We start from the raw sequence: 19,157 nt of genomic DNA, 5'->3' as shown, positions 1-19,157 counted from the left end.
CTTCTCCTGACCACTCAGTCCGGGGGAAGAGACCCCCAGCTCTTCCAGGCACCCCCCGACTGGCCAGCCCCCCACGCCCACCCCAGATCCTCTCCCCCTACCTGGACCCCATCCGGCCCCTCCAAGCACCACTTCCTGGTGCCTTGTTCCTCATTCACCTTGTAACTGTTACCAGTTTCCAAACTGGGCACCATGTCGTTCCCTGCAGTATGGACAGATGTCTCTGATCTGTTAGGAGCTGAGGAAGGCAAATCAGTGAGGCCCTCTATTCTGTGACGTTGGAGACTTCCTTCCCGTTGGTCCCTCTGCTAGGCGTTTCACAGCCCCCGAAGGGAAAGGGTGAAACGTTCATAAGATCTGGACGGTTCCTGAGATTCTGAGAAGCAGCAACCGTGGAGCCGAGGAGCAGAGCCCTCTGCTCTCCTTCACTCCCCTCTCCCTCCCGCTCTCTTCTTCCTGCCCCTGACCTTGACGACTTCTCAGCCAGCCTGCTCCTTCTCTCCTAGCCGTGTCTTCTTCTGCGGGTCTGATGCCCTCTCCACGGAGGGCTCCTTCCTCTCCGCCTGGCCGTTTGCCTTAGACGGCCCGGGCTATCCTCGCAGTTTCTGATTATCCTGTGGGAAATGTAAGATCTTCAGGAAGATCACCTTTCCTCCCTTGGAACATCAAAACCAGGTAACCAAAATGCTTGCTGGCTTCCCAGGACTGAGTTCATCCTCTCTTTTGATTTGCCACTCAGCACCTGCCTCCCTGTAGACGCCCCGACCTCAGCTCGCTTTGCCTATGGCTTGAAGGTCTTGTGGGAACTTGCCCCGGTCCCCCCTCTCCTCTTCCCATCGGAGGACGGACCCACAGGTCGGGTTTCCCACTAGAGCCGTTTGGCTCATCTTCCGTCTTGCCGCTTACGAAAACAGTCTGAGGAAGCTTCACATGTGGGTTCCTAAGTCTGCTTTCCCAGAGAATCTGAAATCTGCCTTCTTGCCCTGATTGATTTAATCAGTCCCAGGAGCCCATTACTACACTGACACAATTACCGTGAAGGAATACTTTTGAAAAAAAGAAGAAAGAAATGCTGCTGTGAATGTGGGGAGGGTCGTCACCACAGGGCTTGGTGAGTCCGACCTTCCAGAATCCTCCGGCTTGGCCTTGGCACCTTTACATTGGGTCTGTTGAAAAAGGGAGCAGGGGCAGGGGAAAAAGCTACCTGACTGCCTGGGTGAGAATCTGCAACTAACAGAAACGGCCGCTCCCAGGAATAGTCTTCGAATCAGGCAGAGCATCTGTCGGGACGGTGATGTTCCTCCATCCCTGGGAGCCTGGGTCCTCTCTCTCACCCCCTCCATGGCATCGCACTTCCACACTCAAGGGGGCATGAGACTCTCCGAGTCCGGGTTGTAGGAAGGGGACGGAGGTGGAATTCCCTAACAAGGTGTCCTCACAGGGCAGGTGTATACCTTCATCTCATTTAACCATCGCGACTTTTGATGGCCACGATTTGCTCCATTTACAGGTGACAAAACTGAGTCTTCCAGAGCTTGGCAGAGATCACTTGGCTAATTACAAGCTGAGTCGGGAATTTGAGCTGGGTCTGTCCTTCCGCTCCACACGTGATTTTGCCCTTCCAAGCAGCCTCTCCCTGCGTCATCTCTGTCCTCAGCCCTGGCTGGCCCTAGTTGTTTAAAGGGATCAATCACCTCTAAGTATCACTTGCTCGTTCCCGCTCTGGGTCTGTGTGGAGACTTCCACTCGAGCGTGTCGCTGAGTGATGCCATTTGAAGCGCAGCTTCTGCTGATAAGCGTGGGACCATCTGCTTGGCACAGCTCAAATATTTTCAGCGGTGGGAGAGCAGCGCTGGTTTCTTCAGAGAAGGGAGGCTGCAGCCGTCTTGGAGGCGATGTTGGGACCGGAGACCCTGCCGGCTGGCGGGGCAGCGGTGCCCCTGGATGCGGAGGGCGAGCCCGGCTGCGGCCACCTCTGGCCCTCCCTGAGCGTGTGGAGCTAGTGAGTCTGCACCCCAGCTTTTCATTGTTCAGCCGCCCTTGACAACCAGAGTAAGATTCTCCCTCTTCAAAAAGCTATTGCCTGGGCCACTCTTCCTGTGCCAGTTGTTTTTATAGTGTGTTAGATGTTTGGTGTATGTTGGCAAAAACCCCTGTCTCCTCCTGCCTTCGTTTTGGAAAACTTGCTTCTTCACTGCGTTAACTGGCCCCGACGTTGGTTTTCAACTTCAGGGTTGAAACTTCGGCGCTAACTTTTCCTTTTTGACTCGTGGCAGGGGGCAGGAATCTCAGGATCAATTCTGGGAGCAGTGGTGGACTTGGAGGGAGGAGTTCAAGGTTGTTTAACGGGATGTTGTAAATGATAAAGGAGCTGGGGCGTTGCAGGGATCATGCTTGGTGCCTCTGGGGAGATCACCTGCTTGCGAACAAGCTGGATTGACTTCCCTCGCCTTTCCTCAGCGGGCACCGGCATGAGGACTGGCTTCTGTTGCTTATAATAAAGTCAGGTGTGCAGCCCATGGGGCTCAAGGTACTCTTGAAAGGAATCTTCTGCTCTTTGACGTAAGTGTCTTGGCAATATTTCCCAGGCAGGGTGGGTGGGGGAAACTGGGGAGAGAATGTGCAGGATTGTGTCCGATTGCTATGTAGGCAGCAGTGAGAAGGGGGTGACGAGTCTGGCTCCAGGTGCCTCAGCCTTGGCACTGTGACATTTGGGGCCAGAAGCTCTTTGTTGTGGGAGGCTCCACTGTGCACTGCAGGATGTTTAGCAGCACCCATGGCCTCGGCCAGCTAGATGCCAGTAGCCTCCTCCTCTCAGTGTGACAATCAAAATGCCAAATGTCCCCTAGGAGAGAAAGTCATTCCCCTCCTTTTGAGACGCAAGCTCCGAGTAGATGCTGCTGTTCACTTGGAAAGGGAACAAGGAGTTTCTGCTTCTCTGTGCAGATGGTTCAAGTATTAGGAAGCTGGGAACGAGGCGTTTAAGACCAGGACAATTGTTCCTGCCCAGAACATTGCCATCAGGTCCCATACCTGCCATGGAAATTCCATCTCACAAATGGATTTCTGTTTGTCCAGGTTACTGCGCACGTGGTGGGAAGAATTTGCCCTTTTCTCTGGAGCCGCAGATGTGGAAGTTCCTGCCTAGGGTCAGACCTCTCCTTTTGGTTGCCTAGGAACAAAGCAAGGTTTCAGATGCCTTCCCTGGACCCTCGTTTGGTTGGCTTTTCTGTTTTTTCTTTCCCTCCTTCCCTTCTTTCCTTGCTTTGATGAGTAATGTGGGAGACTGGGAATCCAGGACCATGGCAGGACTGTGGGCATCTGGATGGGAATGTGGAAGGGGATGCCTGCTTCTTAGGTCTCTAGCGAAAACTTCAGCAAGCACATAAGTAGAGCATTTAAAACTCTGCCTTATTTTACTTAGAAAGATGATCCATGTCACTGCAAATGACGTCATTTTATCATCCCTTATGGCTGAGTATTCTTCCACGGTGTAAATGTACCACAGCACTTTATCCAGGCATCTGTCAATGGACGTTTAGTTTGTTTCCATAAACTGACCATACTTCAATAAAAAAAATTTAAAAAATAAAATAAACATATAATCCCTGAAAAAAAAACCCTCTGCCTTGTACGTCAATAAAGCTGAACCCCACCCCTCAGCTCTGCCTTCTTTGATCCTTCTTGCTCTTCTGTCAGCTTCAGTGCCCGTCATCTGTTCCTCCCACTTTCACTGAGAAGTAAATGCAGGGAGTGATTTCAAATAGACCTGCAAGCCCTCATCCCTAAACATCTGTGGAAACCACCAAACTTGTTTTCTCTGCTTGTTGATTTCTGATCTCAGTGTGACATTTCCGTGAGGTTCCTGTTGGCAAAGTGCTTTTCAGCCTCAGGCTTTTCTTATACCTCAGCCTTCTAGAAATACAGTGAATCACGTGCCACATATAGGCGCTGAGGTTCAGAGAAGCTTTGTTTAGGACTCGCATCTAGTAGTCAGTTTGAGTGAAAGCGTGGCTTGGAGACAAAGCAGGCTTAGGCACAGGCAGAATGGACAGTCATCCTGCAGTGTAGTTTGAACAGTGTCAGACCTCTTTCTTCAAACATCTCGTTTGCATTCAGATGTCTTACTGCCTATGATTCTTCTGGTTTTTGTGGGAGGGAGGTGGGTGTTAAGGATACCCTCCTTCATAGTCTGGCTCGCCGTGGCTCTGACGAGGTGATGGAGCCTGAGCAGGGGAGGAGCGTGCACTGGGGGCAGCCCCGCTGGGGTGAGGGAGGTGCTGCTGATGGTGACATGGCAGGGCAGGGAGGGCATGCATGGTGGGGGTGGGGACCCGGGGCCAAGTTCAGAGCTTCTGCTGGGGGACGACTACGTCCCAGGACAGGAGAGAGTGGCAGCGGTGGCCTGACATGAGGTGAAAGAGCCCATTCAAGTGAGGAGGCCCTTGTGCGGGGGGGGGGGGGGGCGGGCGGGCAGTGGTGGACACGGGAGATTGCTCACCCGCAGGTGGGCTGATCAAATAGGTGAATGCATTGAGGATAACGGGGCCAGGTTTCTTACCAAGAGAAAGGAATTCCAAATATAGAGGGAAGAAAATTAAACTGGGCTCAGTGAGGTTGGTTCAAAATTGGAGATATTGGTATGAAGTCGTTGGTATTCAATATATATGTAGAAAGATACAGAAATATAGATGACAGTGTGTATATGTGTGACTGTACACATATATTAGTATCCAAATATTCCTTAGCTTTGTCCACTGAGAGGGCCTGGGAGCAGTGACACCTCAGTGCAAATAGATACACCCAGCATCCAGACCTTGGCTTCTAAATACCCTCCTCCGCTAATAGGAACCAGGGCTCTTTGAAGAGATGGCTGATTCTAGGAACTGGTGTGGGAAACATACAAGATGAGTAGTGGCTGGTAAAACATCCAGTGTTTTCGTTTGAAAGACTAAAAGTACCAGAAGAAGCTTGCAACAGCAGGGAAGGTCTGATTTCTGTTTAGATCAACTGAGGCTGGTGTGCTGCTACCAGAGGCCCCATCACAGACATCCAGGGCTAGGGGGTGGGTGTAGCTCAGTGATAGAGCACATGCTTAGCATGCATGAGGTCCTGAGTTCAACCCCCAGTACCTCTATTTAATGAAAAGAGATATCTAGGGCTATTTGTTATAGGGTCTGATACTCAGAGAGACGTCTGTGTCAGACTGCAGATCTGGATGCCACCAGTATGCTATAACAGGTGAAATGAGGGGCAGGATGAAGCCACTCGGGGAGAGTTTATAGAGTAAGAAGGAAAGAGGGCCAGGAATGGAGCCTGGTGGCTCAAAGGCAAGAAGAGATCCCAGAAAGGGGACAGAGGAAAAACTAAAAGGAGGCAGGAGGCGAGCCAGAGGGAAGACAGTGTGTCTAGGCAATGGTGTCACCTCCGAGACCATAGTAAGGAGAGACGGAGTAGAAATTGATCACACAATTCGTATTGTGTATGTGGGTTTGGGATGAGAATGAGACCACATCTTACTTACTTTTGGGGGGACTTGTCTAAAAGTGTGATGCGCTGAGTGGACCATCTCACTTTTATTGGGTTTTTTTTTTCCTATTAAAGTACAATTGATTTACAATGCTGTGTTAGTTTCTGGTGTAGAGCAAAGTGATTCAATTATACATATATATTCTTTTTCATTATAGTTTATTTCAAGTTATCAAATATAGTCCCCTATACAGGATGACCTTGTTGTTTATCTGTTCTGTATATAGTACTTTGTATCTGCTAATCCTAAACTCCCAATTTATCTCTTCCACTCTCTTTCCTCTTTGGTAACCATAATTTTGTTTTCTATGTTGTTGTTGTTGTTTTTGGGTTTTTTTGTGTGGAGGGGGCGGTGGAAGGAATTAGGTTTATTTATTTATTTATTTTTAGAGGAAGTACTGGGGCTTGAACCCAGGACCTCGTGCATGCTAATCATGTACTCTACCACTGAGCTATACCCTTCCCCTTATGTTGTTTTTTTAATATAAGTGTTTGTTGATAGTGGTGATGACTATAGTTGCTCCATATCGCAGAAAAAAATGGAATGAGAAGAAACTGAAAACAGCTCATCCCCATCTGTTTTTATTGTTGTTCAGTGTGTGGCATTGGGTAGACGGTGCTTTAATAAATAAAAATCTATCCTCTAATAAATAACAACATTCTTTGATAAACAAAGAGTCCATCCCTTGAGGATTTTAATAAAAATCATTACTAACAATCAAATTGATTGTGATAATCCATTCTGGTGACATGAATGTCATTGTTAAATGTCCCCAAAGGTCTGCTACCCACATGCGTGGGTAAGTGAACTTCATGCATAGATAAACTATTGACAAAAGACTAGGGCAGGGAGTTGAAATAGTGCCCACTTGGAGGTGGGCAATCTAGGCTCTGGTTCCATCTTCGATGCTAGCTAAATATGTAATCTTGAACTAGTTATAAGGTAGCTTCCTCACTTGTAAAATAAAGTGTGGTTTGCAGTATCTACATGATTCCTTCAACTTGTAAACCTCAATGATCAACAGAGTACAGGCAGCCTTGTAACAGTAAGAAAGTGTTATTAAGAAAATGACAAGCTATATCCAGTTTCCAGGGGAAAGAATTGGTAACATATATGACAAAGTATTATATGTACAAAGAATTCTTCTAATTCAATAAAAGAAGTGGGCAAAGAACATGAAAAAATAATCTGTTGAAGAAATTCAAGTGACCATTAACATGAAAAAATATTTAAATTCATTAGTGAGCAAATGAATGCAGATTAAAACAAAGTTCCTTTTTAATCACTTATCAGAGTTGGGAATTTTAAGAAAGGGAGATGTTGTGGGGCCAAAAGGGTATATCTGCTGTGGGAAAAAAAGCATTCATATACTGCTGAGGTCAGTAGAATTGGTACAGACTTTGAAAGATAGCTTGTTAAAATGTTTTAAAAGCTTGAAAAATATTTCCCCCCTTTGATCCAACAATTCCACCTTTAGAAATATGTCCTAGGGAGATGATTAGAGATGTGCACAAAATTTGCATCCAAGAAAGTTCATTACACTGCTTTGCTGTTCTGAAAAATAATGGTGAAAAATCAGAAGCAACTGGTATGTTCAAAGTTAGAGGATTATTAAAAATAAGTTATGGTGCATCCAAATAGTGACAATTAAAGTCATGTTTTTTTTTAAGGGTCAACTGAAATAAAATGTACAACCTAAAAGTTGAGAGTTATGTTTTATGCATCGGACTTCCTGAGGGCTTGAGCCTGGGACACAGCCTCTCAGATCGCTCTAAGAGACTGTTCCACCCAGGCAAGGGAGAAGCCAGGATATATAGGAATTTTTGCAGCAAAGACCAGGTAGTCAGAACATAACAGATTACTGTTAATTTAAAAAAAACAGAGTCTCAAGTTAAGGAATTTAGTGCTTTTCTATGTATGGGAAGGTGCAAAGGTCTGGGCTCACTAAAATCATTCCTTTGATGTGCACCTAGCTGTCTAGGGCCAGTGTCCTGTCCTTTCCATCCTGAGTTCTCTCAAGGGGCACCAATGTGGGCGGCTGCAGAGGCCGGGCTGCCTGCTTGTCTGCATCCTGAGTTCCCTCCACTCACTGTAGCGGGTGGTGAAGGTAATGGCTGATAACTTGATGGCCGCAGAAATCTTTATTTACTTATATGACTGGCAATATTTTTCATTCACAAAAGTATATGCTGATGGGGAGGGGGAGGGTATAGCTCAAGTGGTAGAGCACATGCTTAGCATGCACGAGGCCCTGGGTTCAATCCCCAGTACCTCCTCTAAAAATAAACACATAAACTTAATTACTGCCCCCCAAAACACACACACACAAGAATTCAAACATTTAAAAAAGCATGATACACTTTTTAAAAAAACTATATGCTGACAGAGAAAATGTTTGCAATATGGTATTCAGTATCATACTGTCCTATTGAAAAAAAAAAAGCAGGCAACCACAACAGATTATAAATTGCAATTTCAAATTTGAAAGAGAGTGTGTGTGAGATGTAGAAACAAGACTAAAAGAAAATATCCCAAAATGTTAAATCAGGTTAATTTTGAGTAGTGGTTTTATGTGTGAATTTTTTCCCTGCTGAATTTTCCAAATTCTCCTCAATGAACACCAGTGGAAAGATGCTTTGGATCCGGAAGTCCTACGCAATGGCGTTTTCACCCTCCATCTTGCGGCTTTCTCCGTAGGACTTGCAGGGAATGAGAGGGAAGAGGGGCTGGAAGATGCTTCTGTGATGTTGCCAATAGCGCTTCCTGTCTGATGCCACCGCTACCGGACTTACATCTGTTCTCAAGCGCGTGGTGGGGCTTCCTGTGCCATGTTGCTGTGTTACCGACCACATCGGGGGCTCAGAGGGCTGTTAGGATGCAGTCTTCTTCCACTGCAGAGAGCCACTGCTGGGTAAATGTGCGTAAATGCAACTATGACTGCTGTCTAGGAACGGGGCTGCGTGAAAATGGAGCCTGTGGTACCAGAACTGGGTCAGCACAGAGACAAGTTACCCACAGTGATTAATCCTGCTGTGCAATTACTTCCCCTCGTCTTCACTGCTTTCAGAGCGCAATTGTTTGCCCGCTAGCAGCAATCACCCTTCTAACTCTCCTTATCCTTCCCAACCTGGAACATCCTAGTCATCCACCTACAGAGACGCACAGCATGCAAATGGCCAAGGGGCTGGAGGAAGAAAGGGTTTGCAGGGTGGTGAGCAGGTAGGACCAGCTGTGTTCAAGCCTCTTCTTGCATCTGCTATTTCATTTGAGGGACTGAAATTCCCTTTGGTCTGGTAAGGCTGGGAATGTGATTTTTAGCAATGTATTTGTTTAAATACAACCACACTATAACAAATCAATTTCGATGGCTATTGTTAGTTTTTAATGAGCCTTAGTTTTAATGGGATTTTTACTTGCTTTCTAACCGCATCGTGATCAAAATCTGCCCAAGTATGCAATTTACGAGTTATGCTAACCATTCAAGGACTTTTTATTAACTGTGATGGCCTAGGCTCAAGATGGTGGTTTTCTTTCACCGGCAACCAGGGTGCATTCTCAGGACCACTGTGATGGCTTTGTTTCTTGGAATTATTCAGTAAGTATTTATTGAATAGCTATGCCAAGTGCTGGCGATCCAGACATGTATAATAAAGTTTTGTCTTGGAGGAGGCTGCGGTTTAATGGGAGAGAGATCATTTTAACTGCATAAAGAGGAATCCCATGGCTATGGAGGTAATTAATGAATAACACTGGAGTGGTGAAGGGGGTGTTAGAAAAGGAAGGGATGGCAGTGTGAGAATGTGGGAAGGATAGATTGGTGTAGGGAGCAAGGAGAAAAAGAAATGAGACTGATCCTAAGACTGATCTAGGCCAGGCACATGGGAATAGAAGAGGAGCATGTGATCTTAGGTGACTTCTGCATTTGAAATTTATGATCAGGCAAGTGCACAGTAATGAATAATGTTCTAAAGGTCTCATATGTGTGTCCATTATTCTTTGTTTTATGAGATTCTGCTTATTAAAAGATGTAGCCCTCTGGGAGCAGAGAACGCACCGGCGAGGGTGCCTGGAACCCAGCCTCCGGGCTGGCCTCCCCGGGCTTCACCGTCAGTGCACGACGAAGCAAATTCCTTGTTTTCTTGCTCTCCCAGCCGCCGCCCTGATCTCAGTCATTAGCAGTTTATCTACACATTCTCATCAGATGGAAAGCTCAGGCCACCGACTCCTCCATCCCTCTTCCCCTTCATGGGAATGGGGGCCTGCCCAGTCTTCTCTGAAATGTCTCTGGAATCCATTCTTTCCTTCAGCCATTACTATTTCAACAACCCCCTACTGGCTTCTTTGCTCCATCCGTTTCCACCCAGCTGGTAGACTGTGACCAGGGTCAACTTTCTAAAATGCAGTTGAGGTCTCATCCACCCCAGCCCTGCATTGAAACTGTTAATGGCTCCCTAGTGCAAACAGTAGTGCTTTTCAAATGGTGACCCATGACCCATCTGCCCCAGAATCCCCTGGGCTATGAAAATTCAGATTCCAGGGCACCAACCCAGGCTTCCTGAAACAGTGGGGCCCTGGAATTTGCATTTTTAATAAGCCACCCCACACAATTTTTAAGCATTAATGTCAGATAAGCATAACCTATAAACTAAGTTTGATATTTAAAGAAGCGTCATAACCAGCCTTCATGCTTCAGTCTAGACGTTCATTTCTTTGTAAAGTCATTCTTCCTCCCAGGGTCCACGAGACTCCTCAAACTCCACCATCAAAATATGCGGCCTCTTGCCTCCATGCCTCTGCCCGTCTTTTCTCTTTTCTCAAAATACCTTTCTTTCCCTTCCTCAGCTAACAAACTCCTACTAACCTGTCAAGGCCCAGCCCTCTAAAGCCTTCTTCGAAACCCTGGGACAGTGCCTCCTGATGCGTGCTCACCCAGATGCACTCACAGCCTCCTTTATCCCACTTCTCATACTGAATTTGATTTAGTTCTGTCTGTCTCGCCTGCAAAAGTGGGCAGAGGACCGTGTCTTATTTATTTCTGTATCTTTAACTCTTACAGTGATTGAAACCTACATGTTCGTTGAAAAATGGGGGGAAAAAAGATGATCTATCTAAAGAAAATTAATTTGGTTACTTGGGTTTATCTGCAATAGAAAAATAGAATTTGGTCTTATGGGTTGGAACTCATTTCCTAATGGATTTTTATGAGAAGTACATGAGAGTTCTCGCTCTCTTTTTTTTTTTTTTTCTGACCTATTTATTTTCCTGTTTCAATTTTATTAGGTAGAATTATTACAGTTTGACTGGACATTATATTGCATGTAAATACATATAAACAGTATATTGCTTTTTTTTTAGTTTACGTATATGTACTGATCATTGTTTCTGAGAACAGATTAGAGCTTTAGCTTTTTAAACTTACATAGTTACCAAGGGAATAAAACCAATTACAAAATAAGAATCAACAGAATGCAGTTCTCTCACCTGGAATGAGAAGCCAGAAGCCAGAAGCTGAATGATGCTGTGACCTGTGAGGGATTCCAGGATGTGAACCTGAGGCAGAAAGATGTTCTTGTCTCTTTTCTTAAAAATTCTGATTAGGTCCTGCTTGTACATTTCTGGTCTTTGATTTAGGTTTTTTATTTAAAAAATGGAAACATTTGGCTTCCTTGTATAAGCTATTTTTGGTTTTGTGGTGGCCCTTTCAATATGGTAGCCACCAGCCACACGTGGCTGATGTACACGTGAACTGTGGCAGGTCTGCAGGGAGATGTGCTGTGAGAGTAAAATACATGCTGGCTTTGAAGGCTTAATGTGGAAAAGAGAATGTAAAGTAGCTTATTAATTTTGTTATATTGATTACACATTGGAATGATATTTTGAACACATTGGGATTTATTTAACATTGGGTTAAATAAAATATGTTATTAAAATTCATTTCACATGCTTCCTTTTAGTTTTTTTGTGTGTGGCTACCAGAAAACCTTAAATGACACATATGGCTCACCTCATATTTCTATTGCACACCGCTGATCTAGCCCTTTCCTACCCTCTACCATTTTTGTATTTCAGATTATTCTTTTTGCTTCTTCTTTCCCCCTAAAACATCACCACCACCATCACCATCACCATCACCAACAATAACAAAACACCCAGCTCTGAAGGGCATGCCATTCAACTGTATCACCTGCCAACCTTGCCATGACTGTCTACAGACCCCTGGGTCACTCTCCCAAATTTGTGGAAGATTTTAGCACCTGACTCACAGCCAGTTTTTTCTTTTTTTCAAAATTATATTCCTGCATCCCAACACCATTTCCCAGTGGTTTCAATGTCCGTGTGGATAATTCTTCCAACACCCTGGCTCTGGGTCCTGATCTCACCTCAGGTGGTCTTGTCCTAAGCTCTCCCTCGGTTGTTCATTCCCAGGGTCGTGCTCTGCACGGATCAATACCAGTAACCCCCAAACCACAGCACCGCAATCTCAGTGTCAAGCATCCCATTCTTCAGCTTCCACCTCCTGTCTTCCAGTTCTCTGCCTTGAGTCCCCGGACCTCAGCACTCAGTTCTCTGACACCACTGGGGTCTAGGACGGATGGCTTCTATTTCCTGTTCACTGTCACCACCTCTCTCCTGGCCTCACTGTTCTCTGAGCCTGTTGAATTCCGTACTCCATTCCCTTCCATGTGCTTCCATTACATTGGCCCCTGCTTTCCACTGCACCAGTCCAACAGAACCCCAGTCTTGGTTAAATCCAACTCTCCTCTTTCCCCACACTCACCCCTGGACAGCTGAGTCACAGCTGGAGAAGAGTGCATGCCACACTGAATTCTCTCTATAAATCTGTGAGCACTAGTCCAGGTGGGCTCTAAGGTTTGCCGGGCAACCTTGCTCCTTGTATGTTTCCCCAGTCCTTTTCCTCTTTCACTTGATTATTTCACACCTTGCCCTCTCTCCTTAAACCTTGAACAGCTCCTCACACTTAGCTGATGACCTTGCTCCTGACTTTGCTGAAAAAAGAGATACCGTGCATTCAGAAGAGAACTTCTTCCAACTTCCAGCACTCCATCACTCTACCCACCTAGCTGCATCTGAAACCACACACTCTGCCTGCCCTCCTGTTTCCATGTATAAATTATGCTGCTCGCTAAGGCCAGCAACTCCACTGAGTTCTAGACCCCAACATCCTGAAGCATCAGTTGTTTTCTTTCTTATCATCTTGTCCATACTCCCTTAACCCCATAGCCCTTTCCAGTTACTGCTCCCTTTCTGCTCCTCTTTGCATTCAAGTTCCTCAAGAGGGTGGTCTATATCCCTGTCTCCCCCCCCCACCCTCTCTGGGATCCACCTGATTCATCAGGCTTTCACGGTCTCCGCTCTAGGTAAACTGCCCTTATCCAGGTCAGCAATGACTCTGCTCTAATGGTCCATTTCCAGTTCTCATCGAACTTGAACTTACAGTAGAGGTCAGCACAGTTGATCATACGCCCTTCACCTTGAAACACTGTCTTTGGTTCTTGCTTCCTAGACACCCTGCTCCCTTGCCTGTCTCCTACCTCTCTGTCAATCTGTCTCACTTTCTTTTTCTTCCTTCTCCTCATTCTCCAACCTCTACACTTTGCAGTGCCCCGGCGCTCAGTCCTGGGACCTCTTCTCTTTTATGATTCCCCCTATTTTCATAGGCAATCTTGTCTAGCCTCATGATTTTGCATTTCACCTGTTTGCATTCAGCCTACATCTATCCCCCCAGCTCCCAGCACACTCTGAGATAGTTTGGCTGTTGCATGAGCTTCCCAAGCTCCATGTGCCCCTTCCAAACCCCCTCCACCTGTGCGCTGTCTTTTCAACCAATGGCTAAAAACGTATTCTCTTTTTCTACAATACCTCATGTCTCATCTGTTAGCAATTCAAATTGCATTCAGGATCCAGCCATGTCTTACCATCACGTCTCCACAGCTGTTCTCTGGTCCAGCCATGGTCCACGCTTTACTTTTCTCTGCTGTACTTGTTATAATCTGACATCTTTTTGTTTATTGTTGTTATTGTTTATTGGTTATCGACGGCCTCCCCACTGAAATAAAAACTCCAAGAGGTTGGTGCTTTCTCTGTTTCATTCACTGCTGTATCCCAGTACCCGAAGCTGGCACTGAATAAATATTTGATGGATGAACTTGGGGAACATGGCTGGCTTACCCACAAACTTCTAACAAAGCCTGGTCTGTACAGCAGCTCTTTGGTCAGCCATGCCATGGTACTATGAATTCTGGTCCTTGTGTTGGGTGGGTGAGGGTCTTTGGTCTAATTATGAAATGAAAGGAGAATCTGTTCCATTAAAAATAATTTCCAGGACCTCATCAGAACAGCTGAGGGAAGCGTTAGTGGGGAGAGGGGTATCCAGACAGTGAAGGCAGGGACTTCTGTAGGTTCCTGGATGACATCACTGGGAGGCAAATACCCTTTTCATCAGCACATCTGCTGGTCCAGGTTTCAGGCACAGGTGCACTGAGATCCAAACTCGGAGCCTTGCCAATGCTGGGGATCTGCTGAGTCAACCCTGGAAGCATCTAATACCATCAGAGACAGTCAAGCTCCACAAAATATCACATCTAGGTACTGTGCTGCCTCAGGTGAGCTCACGAGGAAAAGGCAGGTATCTACTAATTAACTTCCCAAAGGTTGATTATTTTGCTCATGTAGGGCCTTGGTCTTCAAGGACCAAAAAAGCAAAGAACAATACTTTACTACTACAAGCAAGAAAGCAAGAAAGCAAGGAAAGAAGAAAGGAAGGAAGAAAGAAAGAAAGAAAGGGAAAGCAAGCCAAGGACAGCACAAGCTGGAACAAAGGAGATGACCTCTGGATGCCCCCCTTCCCCTTGGCCGGTGGTGGAAGTGGTTAATGTATGTTCCTTACGTGACAGGAAGAGGGTGGGGGCCGTGTATATGTTTATTTTGCAATTCCTAAAGTGTGAGGGAAAGCTTCTGGTGCTTTTTGCTTTGCAGTCTCAAATATTCAGCACTTTTATTGGTTTCGGGTTAGCGCTTTGTGTAATGTCTGTCGGTTCTGTTTTCTTGCACGGTCTGGCCTCTGGAGTGCTGGACTCGAATGCATCTTGTTGAAGCGCGCCACCTGCTACTTTGTGCGGCAGACCTAGTCTGAGCAGGGGCCTGGCGCCATCGCAGATGTTGAGACTACGTGAAATACATGCCTTCAAATCGTTTACACTTTTGAAATTATTGGTACTCTGCTGAACGTGTATTTTTCTAGCTACTCCCTCTCAATCACCCATCGCTTATGACATTTTATGCATTAAAAAGTGACAATAGCGTTGCCCAAGCATGTATTTTGTCATCACATTTTATTTTTTATTTTTATCTTTAAAATCTTATTTTTATTGAAGTATAGTTGATTTACAGTGTTGTATTAGTTTCAGGTATACAGCAAAGTGATTCAGTCATACATATACATATATATTTTTTTCTTTTTCAGATTCTTTTCCATTATCAGCTGTTACAAGATAGATATTGAGTATAGTTCCCTGTGCTACACAGTAGGTCCTTGTTGTTTATCTACTTTATATACAGTAGTGTGAATATGTTAATCCCAAACTCCTAATTTATCCCTTCCCCCAACCCTTTTGGTAACCATAAGTTTGTTTTGTATGTCTGTGAGTCTATTTCCAGTTTGTAAATAAGTTCATTTCACATATAAGTGATATAGTTGTCTTTCTATGTCTGACTTACTTCACTTAGTATGATAATCTCTAGGTCCATCCATGTTGTTGCAACTGGCATTATTTCATTCTTTTTTAGGGCTGAGTAGTATTCCACTGTATACATATACCATAACTTCTTTATCCAGTCATCCATTGATGGACATTTGGGTTGTTTCATGTCTTGGCTATTGTAAATAGTGCTACTATGAATATTAGAGTGCATGTCATTACATTTTAATGTGATTAACCTGGTCCCTCAAGCCAGGAGATGAAGGCACAGAAGATACAATGATTTTCAAAATGCCATTCAAAAAGCTCAGGCCAGACAAGAAATGGACACCAGGAATTCTGACTCTCTTGTTTTGCCAGATCCCCTTTGGCACCTAACAACTAGCGAGTCACGTTACAGAATTAAAGTCTACTTGGGGGAGACGGAGCATCAAAAAAGGTCATTAAATCAGTTCTCCGTCTTGGTGAAAGGTCTAGTTTTATCTTCATTAGAAAGAGAGTTGTACACTGTAATAAACATTTTTTTTGGATAATGTGAAGGTTACAAGCTATAGCTGAAATCTCCCTTTTACTGCAAGTCATCAGCTTTCATGTTTTGTTTTGTTCTTTGCTTCTTTACAGAAAACTACCTGAAGAGCCTGGGCTGAGGCCTCCTCATGGATGAGACAAACGGGACATCATTTATTGCTGAAGATTCTGTGAATGCCTCCGCCAGCAGGAACACCTCCGCTGGGGACCAGCGTCGGGAAATCCCAGTTTTGCACTGGGTGATCATGACCGTTTCCCCGCTGGGCTTTGTTGAGAATGGGATTCTCCTCTGGTTCCTCTGCTTCCGGATGAGAAGAAACCCCTTCACCGTCTACATCACCCACTTGTCTGTTGCAGACATCTCGTTACTCTCTTGCATTTTTATTCTGACTGTTGACTATGCTTTAGATTACGAGCTCTCTTCCGGCTACTACTACACCATTGTCACGTTATCAGTGACATTTCTCTTTGGCTACAACATGGGCCTCTATCTGCTGACAGCCATTAGTGTGGAGAGGTGCCTATCCGTCCTGTACCCCATCTGGTACCGATGTCATCGCCCCAAGCACCAGTCAGCCTTCGTCTGTGCCCTCCTGTGGGCACTTTCTTGCTTGGTGACCACCATGGAGTACGTCATGTGCATTGACAGCGAAGGGCAGACCCACTCTCGAAGCGACTGCAGGGCAGTGATCATCTTCATTGCTGTCCTGAGCTTCCTGGTCTTCACTCCCCTCATGGTGGTGTCCAGCGCCATCCTGGTGGTGAAGATCCAGAAGAAGTCGTGGGCGTCCCATTCCTCGAAGCTGTACCTGGTCATCACGGTTACCATTGTCGTGTTCTTCATCTTCGCCATGCCCATGAGGCTCCTCTACCTGCTCTACTACGAGTACTGGTCGACCTTCAGAAACTTGCACCACGTCTCTCTCCTCTTCTCTACCATCAACAGCAGCGCCAACCCATTCATTTACTTCTTCGTGGGCAGCAGCAGGAAGAAGCGGTTCAAGGAGTCCTTAAAAGTGGTTCTGACCAGAGCTTTCAAAGATGAGATGCAACCCAGGCGCGTGGAAGACACCACCTTCACCCCTGCAACCGAGACCGTCGTCTGATGGGGGAGGGAGATTGTGGACAAAAACGGTGGGATGCTGGCGAGCTGCAGTGTGTGCTTGGAATGAAGGCACCGGAAGTATCTCCTAAACATGATACAGAAGGACGCCCCGTCCCATGCGCAGGAGACGCGAATTAAGGCTGAGATTGCGTTCTTGTGCTGTACCTTCTGGAAATGCCTAAATACGTGTCGGACCTCTATCCTTTCCGCACCTTCCAAAAAACTCCTTCTGTTCCTTCTCAGGTCTTCTGGCAGCGTCTCCTCATGAACTATCAACATTACGCCAACAGGAAGGTTGACAGATGTGCACAGGAAAAGGCAAAAGTATTTGATAGACCTTGAGAAGGCAGAACCACGAGCAGGAAGAACGTGGGTTTTGGAGTCAAGTTGACTCTGTCTTTGCTGCTTCTGTGACCTCAGGTTTAACCCGCAGGGTCTCATTTCCTCACCTACAAAATGTCACAGTAATAGTCCCAGGCTTGTGGGAGGGTGAAATGGGAAACAGGTAAGGGAAGCATCTGGCACAAGTCAGTGTTAAGAAACCATCAGTCTCTCTGACTCCTTTAAGTGGAAGAAGAAATACGTATTTCCATTTTGTAAAGTTCACACACACACAGCTCTATCGTGTACGGATACTTTTATGCGTTCTGTAATGCTGAATGTAATTTATGAAGGTCTCCTTTCTGTTTGCTGCATGAAGACTTTTTGTGGGATGACACCTCTGCTGAAAACACCTGCAGAAGCTGTAACACCCCACGTGCTAGAGCATGACTTCGGGTTGTGAGGGGAAACACTTGGCCACCAGTACAGGAATTTCTCACGGCCTCCTTTCCCTCTGGGGGAACGCTTAATGTAAAGAAAGTCTGTTTTGAAATCCTTTGCTAGATATAAATGTTCATGAATGAAACTTAATTCATGAGTTCCTGTGGGTGACAGGGATTTTGGACCCCCGCCCCCTTGAAGTGGCGGGTTATGTTTACAGCCGGAGAGATCTCGCCGCAGCTGGGGGCAGGGTTCTGGGCATTTCCTGGGGTCATTCCTGGAAGGAGGCTTAGTGGCTGGGGCTGAGGAGAGTGTTGTCCCTCTCGGAGGAAACTCAGATGTTCCTCCCAGCACAGGTCTTTGCAGGGTTTCCTCAGCGTCTCAGTGCTCTGCTGCTCGCCTGCCCCTCCGGACAGTGTGTCCCAGGTTTTAATGGGAAACCTATCACCATGGCCTGTAGACTAGGTCACCCTGTTTGGTTTCCTGCTGCCCCTTCTAGGCGTCCCACGATAATAGCAATGCTTCGTGTGGCTCTATGGGGGTAAAATGTGCACACCCACGAGTGAGCCTGTTGGTGTTTACACAACTGTTGGCCTCTGATGGCTCAGAGACGCCATGATGAAACGGTTCTGTCACAGTGTGTTTCTTCTCCATCCCCTTCCTCTGCTGCCTATAACCAGGGGGCAGCCTCGCTGGGAGAGATGTGCAAATCTTTCCCAACCCACTAAGCTGGGAGGCAGGAGGCTTCTCAGTGGGTGATAACATCTGATTCAGAAACAAGGCAGCTTGCTTTCAGGAGCCCAGATGGGTGTGGAGCAGTGACATTTAGAATGATCTTGTTTTTGATGGAAAACAGAGCGTCTTCACTGGGAAAGAACAGAATATGGAGATCAGAGTCACTGTCCTCTGTTTACCATCATCTCCCCCGAAGTGGCGCTGGCCTCTGGGTTAGTGACAAACGAATCAACCTCATCTCATCTCAAAGGGATTTTGGTGTCAGAGATAAACTTAAAGACTCTTTAACAAAGAACAAGGAGTTTTCACCCAAGGAAAATATGAAGAACTAATGGGAAGTCCCTATTTATTGCCTTTCTGCAGATAAAGTGGAGAAACTGAGTGTGATAATGAATATAAAAATTCTAATGTTTAAAGAGTAATGCCTTGCAGAGAGCTAGGAGTCAGAGTCTGACAGCGTTAGGAGGACAAATTCAACTCTCTTTACCTAAACCTACTCCCAAAAGTGTTCAAACTAAAGAAGAGATGTGTAATCTGCAAATATGGAGAGTAGACAAGATAATTGATACCCACCAGGCATTTAGATAATTCACCTGAGCCAGCGTGAGAATTCCCTGGAATCAGGGACACAGTTGTTAGAATGTAACTCCTGGCCTTGATGGAGGGGAAGGGTTTACATGCCACTGGCATTCATGGATGCCTTTTCTGTCAGACCCCATAATAAACAAGGCCAAGATGAGCGAGTGGAGCCCGCGTCTTCTGGAAAGGGAGATGGGGG

At 45.9% G+C, this 19,157-nt stretch overlaps 1 protein-coding gene across 1 annotated transcript; it reads left to right on the top strand.

Moving 5' to 3' along the window:
- Positions 1–339: 339 nt before the first annotated feature.
- On the top strand, positions 340–17,794 carry MAS1 (MAS1 proto-oncogene, G protein-coupled receptor). Its single transcript, XM_010965774.3, has 2 exons — positions 340–2,052; positions 15,871–17,794. Exon 2 carries the CDS (start codon positions 15,906–15,908, stop codon positions 16,881–16,883), a length of 978 nt encoding a protein of 325 aa, XP_010964076.1. The 5' UTR covers positions 340–2,052; positions 15,871–15,905; the 3' UTR covers positions 16,884–17,794.
- Positions 17,795–19,157: the final 1,363 nt, after the last annotated feature.

This window comes from Camelus bactrianus, chromosome 8 (assembly GCF_048773025.1).
Source record: "Camelus bactrianus isolate YW-2024 breed Bactrian camel chromosome 8, ASM4877302v1, whole genome shotgun sequence".
NCBI lineage: Eukaryota > Metazoa > Chordata > Mammalia > Artiodactyla > Camelidae > Camelus > Camelus bactrianus.
The sequence above is the reverse complement of the archived record's forward strand: the minus strand, read 5'-3'. Positions and strand labels throughout refer to the sequence as shown.

What these genes read in the sequence shown, in the direction of transcription:
- MAS1 (XM_010965774.3), top strand. Translation starts at nt 15,906, where the DNA reads ATGGATGAGACAAACGGGACATCATTTATTGCTGAAGATTCTGTGAAT.